The sequence below is a fragment of the Polyodon spathula genome, chromosome 17 (assembly GCF_017654505.1).
Source record: "Polyodon spathula isolate WHYD16114869_AA chromosome 17, ASM1765450v1, whole genome shotgun sequence".
Classification (NCBI taxonomy): domain Eukaryota; kingdom Metazoa; phylum Chordata; class Actinopteri; order Acipenseriformes; family Polyodontidae; genus Polyodon; species Polyodon spathula.
The window spans coordinates 36,862,184-36,879,683 of record NC_054550.1 but is presented as its reverse complement, the minus strand read 5'-3'; the positions used below and the strand labels follow the sequence as shown (position 1 = coordinate 36,879,683).

The 17,500-nt window shown below is 40.2% G+C and overlaps 1 protein-coding gene across 1 annotated transcript in view; it reads right to left on the bottom strand.

The window, feature by feature from the left end:
- The window catches only part of LOC121330309 (MAM domain-containing glycosylphosphatidylinositol anchor protein 2-like), a 164,443-nt gene that overhangs the window by 37,070 nt on the left and 109,873 nt on the right, over positions 1-17,500 (bottom strand). Inside the window, exons 9-10 of the mRNA XM_041276733.1 lie at positions 17,221-17,490; positions 10,689-10,837 (exon numbers count right to left, since the gene is read on the bottom strand). Coding sequence (XP_041132667.1) covers positions 10,689-10,837; positions 17,221-17,490 — 419 coding nt within the window. The remainder of the gene's footprint in view (positions 1-10,688; positions 10,838-17,220; positions 17,491-17,500) is intronic.

The following is a 17,500-nucleotide window of genomic DNA, read 5'->3' as shown; positions in this document are numbered from 1 at the left end:
TTGGCACAACTATTAAATTAAAAGAAGTCATTTATTGAATTGCATATTTATCAGATGTGATTTGCTGTGTATTAAAAACAAATGTATGCACTCCATCAGATCATCTCTCTCTCTCTCACTCTCTCTCTTGTGCAAATTTTAAATAAGAAAATATATGAATTGCAGTTGTTTACAGTTAATGTTTGAAGTAAACTAGTCTGTCATTTATGTAAGCCATGGAGGAGGGAGGGAGGGTCTAACACAAGTAACCTAAGTGGAGTTGCGGGGTTGTAACCCACCTCAAGGCCCCAACATTGTCAGTGTGTGTGTGTGTGTGTGTGTGTGTGTGTGTGTGTGTGTGTGTGTGTGTGTGTATGTTAGTTCCATGGGATTGTAACAGTGTGTGTGTGTGTGTGTGTGTGTGTGTGTGTGTGTTAGTTCCCACGGTGTTTTAATGTGTGTGTGTGTGTGTGTGTGTGTGTGTGTGTGTGTGTTAGTTCCACGGGGTTGTAAATGTGTGTGTCTGTGTGTGTGTGCGTGTGTGTGTGTTTGTTTGTTCCATGGGGGTGTGTGTGTGTGTGTGTGTGTGTGGTGTGTGTGTGTGTGTGTGTGTGTGTGTGTTAGTTTCATGGGTGTGTGTGTGTGTGTGTGTTAGTTCCACGGGGTTGTAAATGGTGTGTGTGTGTGTGTGTGTGTGTGTTTGTGTGTGTGTGTGTGTGTGTGTGTGTGTGTGTGTGTTAGTTCCACGGGGTTGTAAATGTGTGTGTCTGTGTGTGTGTGTGTGTGTGTGTGTTTTTCCACGGGGTACAGTGTCACACTGTGTGTGTTATTCCACGGGGTTGTAACAGTGTGTGTGTGTGGTTCCACGGGGTGTGTGTGTGTGTGTGTGTTGTTGTGTGTGTGTGTGTGTGTGTGTGTTAGTTCCACGGGTTTGTGTTGTCACACCCCCACACCACACACCTCAACATCACAACACACAATCAAAAGTACCCTAAACATTGTTTCACACACACAATCAAGGTGCCCCAACATTGTGTGTGTGTGTACACACAATCAAGGTGTGTCCAACATTGTCACCACACACACAAACAGTGTGCCCCAACATTGTCACACGGGGTGTAAAACACACAACACACACAAATGTGTGGTGTGTGTTAGGTTTCCAACATGTAACACACAACCATTCAAAGGTGCACCACAGTGGTTTTTGTGTAACATTGTGTGTGTGTGTTAGTTCCACGGGGTTGTAACAATGTGTTGTGGTGTGTGTGTGTTTGTGTGTGTGTTAGTTCCAGTTCAAAACAGCCCAAACATTTACACACACACACAACAAGTACAAAGTGTGTGTGTGTGTGTGTCACACACACACACAATCAAGGTGCCCCAACATTGCACACACACAGTTCAAGGTGGTTGTAATTGTCACACACACAACACAATCAAGGTGCCCCAACATTTGTCACACACACACACCAGTTCAAGGTGCCCCAACATTATGGTCACACACACACAAATTAGTGTCCCAACATTGTACACACAGTGTGTGTGTGTGTGTTAGTTCCACGGGGTTGTAACAGTGTGTGTGTGTGTGTTCCACGGGGTTGTAACAGTGTGTGTGTGTTAGTTCCACGGGGTTGTAACAGTGTGTGTGTGTTAGTTCCACAGGGTTGTAACAGTGTGTGTGTGTGTGTTAGTTCCACGGGGTTGTAACAGTGTGTGTGTGTTAGTTCCACGGGGTTGTAACAGTGTGTGTGTGTGTGTGTTAGTTCCACGGGGTTGTAACAGTGTGTGTGTGTGTGTAGTTCCACGGGGTTGTAACAGTGTGTGTGTGTTAGTTCCACAGGGTTGTAACAGTGTGTGTGTGTTAGTTCCACGGGGTTGTAACAGTGTGTGTGTGTTAGTTCCACAGGGTTGTAACAGTGTGTGTGTGTTAGTTCCACGGGGTTGTAACAGTGTGTGTGTGTTAGTTCCACGGGGTTGTAACAGTGTGTGTGTGTGTGTTAGTTCCACGGGGTTGTAACAGTGTGTGTGTGTTAGTTCCACGGGGTTGTAACAGTGTGTGTGTGTTAGTTCCACAGGGTTGTAACAGTGTGTGTGTGTTAGTTCCACAGGGTTGTAACAGTGTGTGTGTTTAGTTCCACAGGGTTGTAACAGTGTGTGTGTGTTAGTTTCCACAGGGTTGTAACAGTGTGTGTGTGTTAGTTCCACAGGGTTGTAACAGTGTGTGTGTGTGTTAGTTCCACGGGGTTGTAACAGTGTGTGTGTGTTAGTTCCACGGGGTTGTAACAGTGTGTGTGTGTTAGTTCCACAGGGTGTTGTAACAGTGTGTGTGTGTTAGTTCCACGGGGTTGTAACAGTGTGTGTGTGTGTTAGTTCCACGGGGTTGTAACAGTGTGTGTGTGTTAGTTCCACGGGGTTGTAACAGTGTGTGTGTGTTAGTTCCACAGGGTTGTAACAGTGTGTGTGTGTTAGTTCCACGGGGTTGTAACAGTGTGTGTGTGTTAGTTCCACGGGGTTGTAACAGTGTGTGTGTGTTAGTTCCACGGGGTTGTAACAGTGTGTGTGTATTAGTTCCACAGGGTTGTAACAGTGTGTGTGTGTTAGTTCCACAGGGTTGTAACAGTGTGTGTGTGTTAGTTCCACAGGGTTGTAACAGTGTGTGTGTGTTAGTTCCACGGGGTTGTAACAGTGTGTGTGTGTTAGTTCCACGGGGTTGTAACAGTGTGTGTGTGTTAGTTCCACGGGGTTGTAACAGTGTGTGTGTGTTAGTTCCACGGGGTTGTAGTTCCACAGGGTTGTAACAGTGTGTGTGTGTTAGTTCCACGGGGTTGTAACAGTGTGTGTGTGTGTAGTTCCACGGGGTTGTAACAGTGTGTGTGTGTTAGTTCCACGGGGTTGTAACAGTGTGTGTGTGTTAGTTCCACACACTGCAAGTAAAATCATTACGACCTCCAATTCTCTCACAGAGAAAATGAATAATATCATTAAAAAATAAACTGACATCAAACCTATCTGTAATTAATGTTTTCCACAATATATTTAGATAGTATGGATAGACAGGGAGCACTGTAGTTTACTACAGCATACCTAAGCGATATGTTTTGGGTTTTTTTTAAGTACGGAGTGAAACACTTGGAATTCTAAAATAAACAACTAGAAGAGGCTTGTTCTTTATTAGAATTCACAATGCTCACTTCAGAGTTCACAGCACTTAGAAACTAACCACTCCTTTTATACACCATTACTTTAAAAAACATACCTTTAAAGGTTTCTGCTTGACTAAATCTAGACAAAACAAATACAAAAATAATAGTAATAACAATAATAAATCTATACATTTTGCCTTTTGCTTTTCTCTAGTTCCATTTCATAAACTAACCGAAATCAAAAGCTGTAGTTTGTCGTGAAATATCTGATTGGTTGCAGATGTTGTGATGGCGCGATCTGATTGGTTGAAAAGTTGTGTGTATAATGTATGTAAATATATAGTACACTACAGTATGGGTATTTGTGCTATTAAGGTTAATGATTTCCACTTTCTCTCACAGTGCGATCCCTGTGTGGAGATAACAAACGTTATTGCATGTTATTAAAACCATTCCAACAAGGTGGTATTATGCATTAGCTTCCTGACTCATCTAAAGCAATGTGTGGGGCGTAAATGATCTGGAACTGGAGGGCTAGACTCTATTTAATGATGGCCAACACTGTGAGGTAAGCACAAAAGTCCTGCGGTTTTGATTTCAGTGTGGTAGCTTGAGTTTGTGTTGAGGTCCGTTTCAAAAGCAACCAACAAGTAGGCTTCCGATTACAATCTGTTCTCTGACTGTACTCAATTCTGCTGCTCGCGTCCATAGTTGTCGGTGCCCTTTCATCTAGTGCCCATTTGGTTTGATTTACTTAGTTGAGAATATTCTGCAAGCCGTGAAAGCCTCTTGAGATTTGCAGAAACCCTAGATCATATCGCAATTGAGAGATAATACACAGTTGAAAGAATAAAAGAAAGACAAATAATTAGGCTTGAGATTCGGTACCGTGCTTCTAGTAAAAGCACTGGAGAAGGCTTCTAATCAACAAGCATGTGGAAGACAGGGGGGCGGTCAACTGAGCGCCACTTTGAAGGAATCGACCATAACAACGTCTGCAATCAGGCTGCATAGATTTTAAGACAGAGAGAATCAATGGAGGTCTCAGTTGCTCTAAAAGGAAAGACAGTTACAAGATGAAATGATGTCAAGGATTTGTGCTGGGTTCTAATAGAGTCTGCTGTGTTGGCGTCTCAGTGATCTGAATTGTGGAGAGGCAGGGGGTGGAGTCGTGAAGCTCGTGGATCAGATCCCTCTAAGGTCAGCTGACCTCCCATCTGGGTGACTATATGAACATTTTCATTAACTGGTCTCTGTGTGCCTGATTTACAATCAGATTCTAAATAAAAGCTAAATAAAATGATTCTAACCCTGTAATCCCATTCTATATCACATATGATACAATGCTTAGCTACCACTGTATATTATTCTTTTTTAAATCCAGCCTCACAAGTCAGAAGTTTTCAAATGCAGTACATTTTACGCTGCCGGAGAGGGAAAAACAAGAAAAGGAATGTAGTTACATAATAAAGCAGCTTCTCTCATTTCAGAAATGCTTGGGCGTTACAGGGTTAATATTTGCTCTTATTTAGAATGTCATTGTAAACACTGCAAAGCAATATTTGCGCTGTTTGAGGGGGGCAGGGGACTAAATTATCCTCACACTGCCTAGAGGAAGCTTTCTGCCTGGGTACATTTGAGACTTGCATGGGCAGTGTAGGGGGGAAGCTTGCCAATTAGCTCCACATGCTGTACAAGCTCCCTTTGATGCCAGCCCTGCCTCTTTATTTACCACTACATGTGTTACACATAATAATAGTCCGAATGCAAATCTAGCGAAGACGCTGAGAGGGCAGGCATTGAGGAACAATTCCAGTGGCCAGTTGGTCTTGCAGTCCTCCTGCAAACCGATCAACACACAAATCAGCATGTTAAACACGTGACATTTTAAACAAACTCCTGCTAAACAAATCCATGACAAGCTTGGCCTAACATCTTAAGCACTGTTGGGGCTCCTGTCTACTGCGCCGCAATAAACAAGCAGCGCTGATCGTATCAGGGCCTCCAACGGGCTTCTTGCACAAATATAGATAAGCCACCTGTCCTGAAAGAGAACGTAGCCTTTACACAGATACACACTGTTGAGAAGCATTGGAAATCACAAGCTCTCCTTCTCAGAGCTGCTTCCTTTCAATCTGTGTGTGGAATATGGAATTAGACACGAGAATAATGTATAGAAAGAATACACGTTTATGTTGAGTTTGTGCTCAGTCCACTTATTCAAGATTATTATTTATTTTTTATTATTAACCTAGTAAAATTAGCACACGGAATCTGCTGTTACTTTATAAATACTGAATTTAACCAGGCCCTATGAATAACTGAATCAATAAGTGAATTTAACCAGGCCCTATGAATAACTGAATCAATAAGTGAATTTAACCAGGCCCTATGAATAACTGAATCAATAAGTGAATTTAACCAGGCCCTATGAATAACTGAATCAATAAGTGAATTTAACCAGGCCCTATGAATAACTGAATCAATAAGTGAATTTAACCAGGCCCTATGAATAACTGAATCAATAAGTGAATTTAACCAGGCCCTATGAATAACTGAATCAATAAGTGAATTTAACCAGGCCCTATGAATAACTGAATCAATAAGTGAGTTTAACCAGGCCCTATGAATAACTGAATCAATAAGTGAATTTAACCAGGCCCTATGAATAACTGAATCAATAAGTGAATTTAACCAGGCCCTATGAATAACTGAATCAATAAGTGAATTTAACCAGGCCCTATGAATAACTGAATCAATAAGTGAATTTAACCAGGCCCTATGAATAACTGAATCAATAAGTGAATTTAACCAGGCCCTATGAATAACTGAATCAATAAGTGAATTTAACCAGGCCCTATGAATAACTGAATCAATAAGTGAATTTAACCAGGCCCTATGAATAACTGAATCAATAAGTGAATTTAACCAGGCCCTATGAATAACTGAATCAATAAGTGAGTTTAACCAGGCCCTATGAATAACTGAATCAATAAGTGAATTTAACCAGGCCCTATGAATAACTGAATCAATAAGTGAATTTAACCAGGCCCTATGAATAACTGAATCAATAAGTGAATTTAACCAGGCCCTATGAATAACTGAATCAATAAGTGAATTTAACCAGGCCCTATGAATAACTGAATCAATAAGTGAATTTAACCAGGCCCTATGAATAACTGAATCAATAAGTGAATTTAACCAGGCCCTATGAATAACTGAATCAATAAGTGAGTTTAACCAGGCCCTATGAATAACTGAATCAATAAGTGAATTTAACCAGGCCCTATGAATAACTGAATCAATAAGTGAATTTAACCAGCCCCATGAATAACTGAATCAATAAGTGAATTTAACCAGGCCCTATGAATAACTGAATCAATAAGTGAGTTTAACCAGGCCCTATGAATAACTGAATCAATAAGTGAATTTAACCAGGCCCTATGAATAACTGAATCAATAAGTGAGTTTAACCAGCCCCTATGAATAACTGAATCAATAAGTGAATTTAACCAGGCCCTATGAATAACTGAATCAATAAGTGAATTTAACCAGGCCCTATGAATAACTGAATCAATAAGTGAATTTAACCAGGCCCTATGAATAACTGAATCAATAAGTGAGTTTAACCAGGCCCTATGAATAACTGAATCAATAAGTGAATTTAACCAGGCCCTATGAATAACTGAATCAATAAGTGAATTTAACCAGGCCCTATGAATAACTGAATCAATAAGTGAATTTAACCAGGCCCTATGAATAACTGAATCAATAAGTGAATTTAACCAGGCCCTATGAATAACTGAATCAATAAGTGAATTTAACCAGGCCCTATGAATAACTGAATCAATAAGTGAATTTAACCAGGCCCTATGAATAACTGAATCAATAAGTGAGTTTAACCAGGCCCTATGAATAACTGAATCAATAAGTGAATTTAACCAGGCCCTATGAATAACTGAATCAATAAGTGAATTTAACCAGGCCCTATGAATAACTGAATCAATAAGTGAATTTAACCAGGCCCTATGAATAACTGAATCAATAAGTGAGTTTAACCAGGCCCTATGAATAACTGAATCAATAAGTGAATTTAACCAGGCCCTATGAATAACTGAATCAATAAGTGAATTTAACCAGGCCCTATGAATAACTGAATCAATAAGTGAATTTAACCAGGCCCTATGAATAACTGAATCAATAAGTGAATTTAACCAGGCCCTATGAATAACTGAATCAATAAGTGAATTTAACCAGGCCCTATGAATAACTGAATCAATAAGTGAATTTAACCAGGCCCTATGAATAACTGAATCAATAAGTGAATTTAACCAGGCCCTATGAATAACTGAATCAATAAGTGAATTTAACCAGGCCCTATGAATAACTGAATCAATAAGTGAATTTAACCAGGCCCTATGAATAACTGAATCAATAAGTGAATTTAACCAGGCCCTATGAATAACTGAATCAATAAGTGAATTTAACCAGGCCCTATGAATAACTGAATCAATAAGTGAATTTAACCAGGCCCTATGAATAACTGAATCAATAAGTGAATTTAACCAGGCCCTATGAATAACTGAATCAATAAGTGAATTTAACCAGGCCCTATGAATAACTGAATCAATAAGTGAATTTAACCAGGCCCTATGAATAACTGAATCAATAAGTGAATTTAACCAGGCCCTATGAATAACTGAATCAATAAGTGAATTTAACCAGGCCCTATGAATAACTGAATCAATAAGTGAATTTAACCAGGCCCTATGAATAACTGAATCAATAAGTGAATTTAACCAGGCCCTATGAATAACTGAATCAATAAGTGAATTTAACCAGGCCCTATGAATAACTGAATCAATAAGTGAATTTAACCAGCCCCTATGAATAACTGAATCAATAAGTGAGTTTAACCAGCCCCTATGAATAACTGAATCAATAAGTGAGTTTAACCAGGCCCTATGAATAACTGAATCAATAAGTGAATTTAACCAGGCCCTATGAATAACTGAATCAATAAGTGAATTTAACCAGGCCCTATGAATAACTGAATCAATAAGTGAATTTAACCAGCCCCTATGAATAACTGAATCAATAAGTGAATTTAACCAGGCCCTATGAATAACTGAATCAATAAGTGAATTTAACCAGGCCCTATGAATAACTGAATCAATAAGTGAATTTAACCAGCCCTATGAATAACTGAATCAATAAGTGAATTTAACCAGGCCCTATGAATAACTGAATCAATAAGTGAATTTAACCAGGCCCTATGAATAACTGAATCAATAAGTGAGTTTAACCAGGCCCTATGAATAACTGAATCAATAAGTGAATTTAACCAGCCCCTATGAATAACTGAATCAATAAGTGAATTTAACCAGCCCTATGAATAACTGAATCAATAAGTGAGTTTAACCAGCCCCTATGAATAACTGAATCAATAAGTGAATTTAACCAGGCCCTATGAATAACTGAATCAATAAGTGAATTTAACCAGGCCCTATGAATAACTGAATCAATAAGTGAATTTAACCAGGCCCTATGAATAACTGAATCAATAAGTGAATTTAACCAGGCCCTATGAATAACTGAATCAATAAGTGAATTTAACCAGGCCCTATGAATAACTGAATCAATAAGTGAATTTAACCAGGCCCTATGAATAACTGAATCAATAAGTGAATTTAACCAGGCCCTATGAATAACTGAATCAATAAGTGAATTTAACCAGGCCCCATGAATAACTGAATCAATAAGTAATTTAACCAGCCCCATGAATAATTGAATCAATAAGTGAATTTAACCAGGCCCAATGAGCAGTGCTGTGCTTTCCAGTAATGCACATATTGTAATGTTAGATCAACCAACAAATATTGTAAAGTAATGGATCACTCCTTGCAATGCAAGCATGTTAAACAATTCTGCCTTCTGCAGATCAGCGTATCAGCAGCTTGAGGAACAGGTTCAAGGTGATTTTATATACATCCAGCCGTGTGCAAATGCATTACAACAGCCGTTGTGTTCATGTGCTGTGCATGTTAAATCAAACCACTGTAAGTGAAAATTGACAAAGGAGACAAATTACAGCTAATTGATAACGTTGTTGTTTAAGATGCCTAATTAAAGCACAAAGTGGTCTAACATTTCCACACAAGTGCCTACTGATTCTATATCACTGATGGCTAAAATGAAATTCTCACACCCAGAGGTTTTGACGCAAGCAAGTATATATAGGATATGAATGACACATCGTGAGGTTGTCTAATAAATCTGCATGCTACTGATCTATATAAAGTAAAGAACAAACACAAGTAAATGACTGTTACACTTACCAAGCCCAAAGCACTCATTTATTTAGCTTGTGCTGCTTTTAGGAGGCACAGTCCAAACTGGCTTTTTGCTGGGAACATTACGATTATACTTGTAGCAAAACGATCAGCCGTGTTCCCTCCTTAAAGAGATGCTGTGTTCCCCTGAAGGGAGCTAGAGAGCAATCTCAAGAGGACTGGCTGTAACCAGCTCTGGGCTTTATTCCAGAACAGAGACAGCCTCGCATGTCAAAGCTGTCAAAGACAGCGCTGTGGTTTGCTCTCCCTGGCAATGTCCCAAAGTTGTCAAATAAAGTTAGCAGATTAAAGTCATGACTTACATAGCCCAAACACATGATACATGGTAACTACAGCCTCATAGAGTGCACACCAATTATCTGCATCGATTTAGAAAATTCACATTAGAGACTCCCGAGTGGTGCATCCAGGAAAGGCGCTCTGCATGGAGTGCAGGATGCGTCCTATAGCCTGGAAATCGCAGGTTTGAATCTGTCATTTCCGACCATGACTGGTAGTTTCCAGGGGGCGTTGCACAATTGGCTGAGCACCGCCCGGGTGGGGAGGGTTCAGGCCGGCACGGTAATCCTTGGTTCACCGCGCACCAGAGACTCCTGTGGCCGTCCTCCGGCATTATGGGTCTGGTGGCTTCGCTGTAGGCCTGCAGAGCGAAAAAAGACGGCTTGGCAGGACAAGTTTCTGAGGACACGTATGTCTGCCACCATTTCCCAAGTCAGCGCAGAAGCTGCAGCGGTGAACCGGGATAAAAGTAATAATTGGGCATTCCAAATTGAGGAGAAAACCAGGGTAAAAATCACTGGAGATGACACAATATATATATAGATATATATAAAAGAAAATTAACATTCAACAATATAAATTCTACAATAAAACTAAATGAAATTAGTCAAGTTGACGGTAGCTCTTTCTTCAGTGTACTAAACATCGGAATATCAGAACCATCTTTCTCAAGGAAGGGAAGAGTTAAAAAAAAAATCAAACAAAAGGAAAAAACTAAACTGAGAACAGAACACAACTGTGATCCTCTAAGGATCCCCCAACATGTGAAACTGCACCCCGACACTCACACATTACACATGTGAAAATTAGCTTCCTGGACCTGTGGGTCGTCTCACACAACCTCTCTCTTCTGGCACAATTCATACCAAAACAAAAAGATACAGAAGGCATGGCCAAAGACATTTCTGAAGCCTTTCTTGTTTTCTCTCACCTGCCTAATGCCCAAGCGATATGCAAGAATGCGGTCCACTGCATTGGGGTTCATCTGGGTCCACTGCAGGCTGTATGAGTAGACACGGAGCCGGTTCTGCCACAGTGGGTTGTAGGTGTCATAGTAGAACTCGGGCGCGTAGGCCTGGCCTGAAAAACAAACACTTTGACTTCTACTTTGTTCAATGCTATGCTGTTCAATGCTATATAGCTCAATGCTATGCTGTTCAATGCTATATTGTTCAATGCTATATTGTTCAATGCTATATAGTTCAATGCTATATTGTTCAATGCTATATTGTTCAATGCTATATTGTTCAATGCTATATTGTTCAATGCTATATTGTTCAATGCTATATTGTTCAATGCTATATTGTTCAATGCTATATAGTTCAATGCTATATTGTTCAATGCTATATAGTTCAATGCTATATTGTTCAATGCTATATTGTTCAATGCTATATTGTTCAATGCTATATAGTTCAATGCTATATAGTCCAATGCTATATAGTTCAATTCTATATTGTTCAATGCTATATAGTTCAACGCTATATTGTTCAATGCTATATAGCTCAATGCTATATTGTTCAATGCTATATAGTTCAATGCTATATTGTTCAATGCTATATAGTTCAATTCTATATTGTTCAATGCTATAAAGTCCAATGGTTTATAATTCAATTCTATATTGTTCAATGCTGTCTTATACTGTCTAAAAGCCCTTTTATCTTGTGTCGCTTCACCTCTTTGAAACGTCTCTTTTTTGAAGCGTACTGAATCTCCTTTTTAGCTGCATTTTTATTACAAAATATTTTTTGATAAAAAAAATCAGCATTCCTGAATTTATCTCTGAGATCCAAGCATTTTTATACATGTATATCTTAATAATCCAGTCGGAAATAATAAATACTTACTTTGTTCGGGATCAAGATATAGCGGTAGATACATACAAGATTCACTGAGGATTTATAGGAAAAGGTGTAGTGAAGGTTTATTTCAACTGAATGTGGAATCCCAAATGATATACCTTCATGTCAAGCTTTTACAAGATTTTATTAAGCTTGGTGAGCTTTTGTGGGTTTCTAGTGGCTATTCCCTTATTTGAACTGCTGGCAAAATGTACACTTGTTATTTACTAGTTGATTCACGTGTTTCTGCTCTTTTCTGACCCTTTCAAGGTACACAGCTCCATTAAAAGTGAACTTGCCACATTACAAACACACGGCATCATCCTCAACATGAACATAAACACTCGAGAAAGGGAAGCCGAAGCTGCTGAGCGATGCAAGCTTAAAAACAGAAACTGAAATGGGTGTTTATTTTATTGAAAGTTTATTTGCACAGGGTAACGCGCTGTGGACAGTTACTCAGAGAAGCCTTAAACGAGCCTGGATGCCTGCCAGGTAAATCTTCATGAGAAATTACCAAGGGGACTATGACTGGTCCACTCTGTTCTATGGCTTCTTGTGTAGAGAGAATGATGGGTGTTGTCAGCAGTGCCAAGCTTTCAAGCAGCAGAGTACCTGACTTGGAGATACAGGACAAACAATGTCACGTGACTATCAATACAAATGCTAAAACAAATGCGACCTTTTACATGTCATCCACTTTAAAGACCTATAACATCTGTAGTTCTAAACATGAACGGTGTTCCACAGTTCAATGCATTGAATCACAATGCATCCTCCACAGCTTGTTCTATACCAGAATCACAATGCTGCATTCCACATCGGCTAGGCATATAGGTGTGGATATACAGTATCCAAAGCAACCTTAGGAATAAAACAATGTGACTGGCATCAAACTGGTAACAAAATACTACTATTTACTAGCGTCATTCCATTCCTATTTCATATACTAAAACATAAGCTGTAATAAAACAAACAAACAAAAAAAAAACCAAAGGCTATTTCATGGCGTTGCTGTAGCAACGTCTATAAGAGTTGCTGCCAAACAAATCGATCTTAATTTCAACGACACGATCGAAAGCAGTGTTAACAATCCCGAAAAAATAGCCAGCATCAAAAAAAGAGCCAGCACCACAAGGTTTTCATGGAAGTGCTTTAGATAGCCTTGGAAGGACGCCCAGACTCATTTAATGCTTTATTGATAGCTCACACTGGGCAGAGGCACAAAACACTTACCTTACAGAACACACTCTCCTGGCAAGTCGCTGGGGAGGGGGCCAGAGAATCAAAAACACTGTTAATGGAGCTAAAGCAGGGGTGGAGGATTCTGACAACGCACAGCCTCATCTGTGTTCCATTAAAACTTCATCAAACAGTGTTTGCAAAGGTTCAGTCTAATTTCATTTTCTTCTGATCCCATTTTCTTTCATTTTTTTTGCTTATGTTAATTTTGAAGAACGCGATCTGTTTTGAGCAATATCCTGAAAATCCAATTATCTAGGAAGTCATATGCGTGAAAGAATCAGAGTCATCAGTAAATCACCTCAGCCATCCAAAGATCTGTCGTCTGATTGGGCATTTTATTACAGAGCAAAGAGCGCCCCATACAAGACTGTAATGTTCTCCGATTTCCGTCATGTCTACAATTTTGTGCGCGTGCTGTACTTGATTTCCAGATATAGTTCGGCACCCTATTTACTGGCAGTGGACTTGCCATTAGTAATACCATCTCCCAAGCAAATCAAGCTGTGCATTTGCTGTCACCTGAAATATGTTTTTTCTTTACTTTTTGTGTCTAATTTTACACCAGGCGCTGCACCACAAATTCCACACCATGCACTCCAGTACCGGAAATATAATGCAACCCAAATATCTTCAATTATCCCTGTTGGCTTCCGTGCCCTGGTGCTAAATACAAAGACACTGAGGCTTAGCAGCAGCAGCCCCAGTTTTAATGATGCATCTCAGCACTAATAAATAGACTGTAACAGCACCTTCTTTACTCGTGTATTTCAAACAGTGTACCCCTGAACCCCCGTCCTCAGAAACACACTGAAGAACAGGACAGCGCTGTATGGCACATTCTTCAAGTTAATAATTCATTCTTTATGTAACGTGCACCAGAAACTAGTTGACAATGTTACAGTATACACAGAAACATGCAGCATTATTCTCACCTGGATCAATTAGGAACATGACTCTGGCGTCAGAGTTGAAGCCCCAGTTCACGGCTTCAAATGTGCTTCAGCAGCAGCTTCAGTGTTTTAATAATTTGAAAACAGCGAAGCGAGGCGAGGGTCTGATAGGCTCTGATCATTTGTTTTACTGATGGCTTTGAATCATCCATCTCGTTTTTGGTTTCGAGCTTCAGCTTCATCCAAAGCCTGAGGAGGCTGAATTAAACGGCAGCCTTTCAAACAGCGTGAGGTTTGTCATCCAGTGCTGCACACTGCTAGTTAGTGTTCCACTGCCTCAGGTGTGTCTGGGGGCCAGTGAAACACTTACAGCACACTCCGGTACACATTATTCTCCCGCAAGTAAACCCATTAAAGACAACTGGCTCCTGCCAAAGCCTGACTCCTTCCTCATAAATAATTGATGGGAATATGAAATTTTCAAGTTCACATACCCCGCTGAATTCAATATTGCTTTGCCCTGTACTTCCATTACTCTTGCAGTTGTCAAGGGCCAAATATATTGCAAATTATGGCTGCAATTCATTCACTTGCCACACCAGGATGGGATGAAAAGTGTGCCTATCTCATGATCGCTGGGAGAAGCACATCCCTGGATAATCAAAGGGTCTCGTTTGCGGTGCGGCCGGGAGCTCCTCTGTTTGTACAGCGGTTCAAAAACCATTAATGAATCCATCACCAAGGTATTTGTTTTTTTAATATATAACATTTCGCTGTATGCTGTGCTTTGTGTATAGTATGTGTGCATGCATGTATGTATGTATGTATGTATACATGCATGCATGCCTATGTATGTGTGTGTGTGTATGTTCATACGTATGTACTTATAAAGGTATGTTTGTATGTAGGTATGTAGATAGGAAGTTAAGTAGGTAGGTAAAAAAATGCAATCACCTCTAACTGTCTACAGCAAGACACAGAGAAACTCTTGGCTGCTCTCATGCTACCCCTCTGCTTCGCACCCTCCACTGGCTCCCTATACTATACTATACTAGAGCCTGTGAATGACCTCCAAGCCATCTGCCACCCCATCTATTAATATTAAAATAACCAAAGATATTATATTTTTCCAGATTGGTATCTGGAGAGATGCTGCTAGTTATACAGTGGCACTGGATCAAAGCAAACCCAGCAAACCCAACTAGTACACTATGCTGACATGTGCAGATCCTCACTGAGCCCAGTCCTGTCACACACAACATGGAGAGCCAGCCATGGGAGCTGATCGCCCAGAGCATAGTGAGGGCTCTGTGGATGCAACAGGGTCCTTCGCTTGTGCCGTGTTGACTTCCCTTGCAACCAAAAGCACAGCAAGACTGGCTAAATACACCCAGAAAGGCAATCAAGCTTTAATCAGCGCATCTTTATTTTCCAATCCAAATTTACAATCTCTTGAACAGACTCATTTGTAACTCCTGCTTAAATAATTCAAGAGAATAAGGAAAGTCGGGCGCAAATGAACGAGTTTGCGTTGTTTAATGACAAACAGCTCTCCTTGGTTGATAAATGTTATGGTCTACACTACAGGCACTGACTAGAACGGTAATAACCCTAATAACACAAGCTGTATACAGCAGCTGGCTGCAGTGTTATTATTATTATTATTATTATGTTTTACTGCACTCAGATTAGAAGATGCAAGACAAAACGAAGGGCAGCAGTACAAAGACATTTACTTTAACCCCTTTCCATTTTCAACACCTGTTGATTCATAGGCTGTAATCATAATGACAAGTTTGTTACTAATTCACTGGCATTTTCAAACTGTTGGCAGCTCTGCAAACTGTCCCATTTGATTGATCATTGCTGCTGCTCACGTAAATATAGAAGCACGCCCCTGGGCTTAAATCACAATCAATCCACGCATTGGAATTCTTTGACTTCTGAAAATATGAATCTCCAGGACCTCAAAGCAAGTTTAACAGTAACAGTAACAGATATTGAAAACATACTGCAATTAGAAAACAAACACACACCTGTTCAATTAGTAATGTAGTGATTCCTGCAATGGCAATTTTAATAAAAATCTCAAGTGCAGAATGCACAGCTGTGCACCTGTCCATCCGCTCTTATTGCACGTAATGAACCCCTTCTCACAGTCATAGGCTCCGGTACCATGAAATGGGAAAAGCACAACGTGCACATTCATTACAGAACACGTTGTGCTATTATCTATTCAAACCTTTATATTTTTAATTAAGATATTTGGTAAAATGTGTATTTACAGTGACGCGTATGACAATGGCATTATCAAAATCGGAATTGTATGTTTTTAGCTGCAGTATATTGGCTGCACAGACAGAGACAATTTCACCTCTAAACCTGATTAGCGGTAGCATCCAATGTTTTATTTTTTACCTTATATATCACGCATGAGAAATGAACCAATCACTGTAAAGGGCTTGTCAAAACCCCAGCGCCTCATATCTTGTGAATAGATGTCATCCTGTGCACCGCATACCAGTTCATGAGTACACTGTTTGCTGATTTACAGTCAGTTAATACATCATGTGTGGGGTGTCTCTTATGTAACAGAATTTCTTTTGCACAGCTTGAACAGACAGAACCGGTCAGTTTTGCGGTCTCTTGCCCATCTCTTACAATAATAAGAGACACCCTACACACATCATATTAACTAATATAACACCTTTCAAACAAAGCTCTTGGAAACAATGCAGAACTTCAGCAGGGAAAGGGTCATCTTCACTCGCCACGATGCACTTGAAAAATATAAATTGCCGTCTAGCAGAAACATGCTGCCAGGCCCTAATCACCCCAGTCCCAGTGGATCAGTGTCCAGCTCATTAAGACACCTCATGAGTCGATAGTGCCAGCCGCTCTCTCCCAGGGTCCCCCGGATTCAATGAAAGCAATCAAAACACCACAGAGCAGGCGCTGTTAAACTGCACTAAATATATACCAGGTTTTGCCTCTCATTATATCAAAACAGAGGTGCCCCTGTAGTATTGAGATCCTGTTATACAGCAGGGGATTCCACCTCACTACTTATTATGAATACAGATATAATCAGTGAAGGGCATTGTATTGTCAAGGGGGTGTCTAAGTCATACCCATTACTCCCTGGCAAGCCTTTGTTTGGAATGCATACCATCGGAATGCAATCTCTGCAAATAAACACTCTCTCTCTCTCTCTCTCTCTCTCTCTCTCTCTCTCTCTCTCTCTCTCTCTCTCTCTCTCTCTCTCTCTCTCTCTCTCTCTCTCTCTATATATATATATATATATATATATATATATATATATATATATATATATATATATATATATACTTGGTACTTATGTAGCAGAAAATAAAAGCATGTATGCCCCAGCTAAACCCATCAGTTTTAATACCAACAAGGTCTGCCAGGAGTGGAAGGGCCAATTTGGGACACCCCTGCCTTAAAGATTGGTGAGTTTTTCTTTTTTTACCTGTGACGAGGAAACTGCACCTCCCCGTACCGGCCTCGTTCATTATACTGCAGTTGTAGACCCCGTATCCCTCGCGCGCCAGGCTGCTCACGCTGTACTCTGTGGAGTCCTGGGAATCAAAGTGGCCCGTGCGCAGGACCCTGCCGGCCAGCCTCCACTCGTAGGAGAGGACCCGGGACGGGTAGGCCCGCAGCACCCTGCAGTTCATCACTATGTTGCGACCCAGGCCTTGCCGCATCTCTGTGAACATGGGTTCCACGGTGGGTGGATCTGGAGGGGA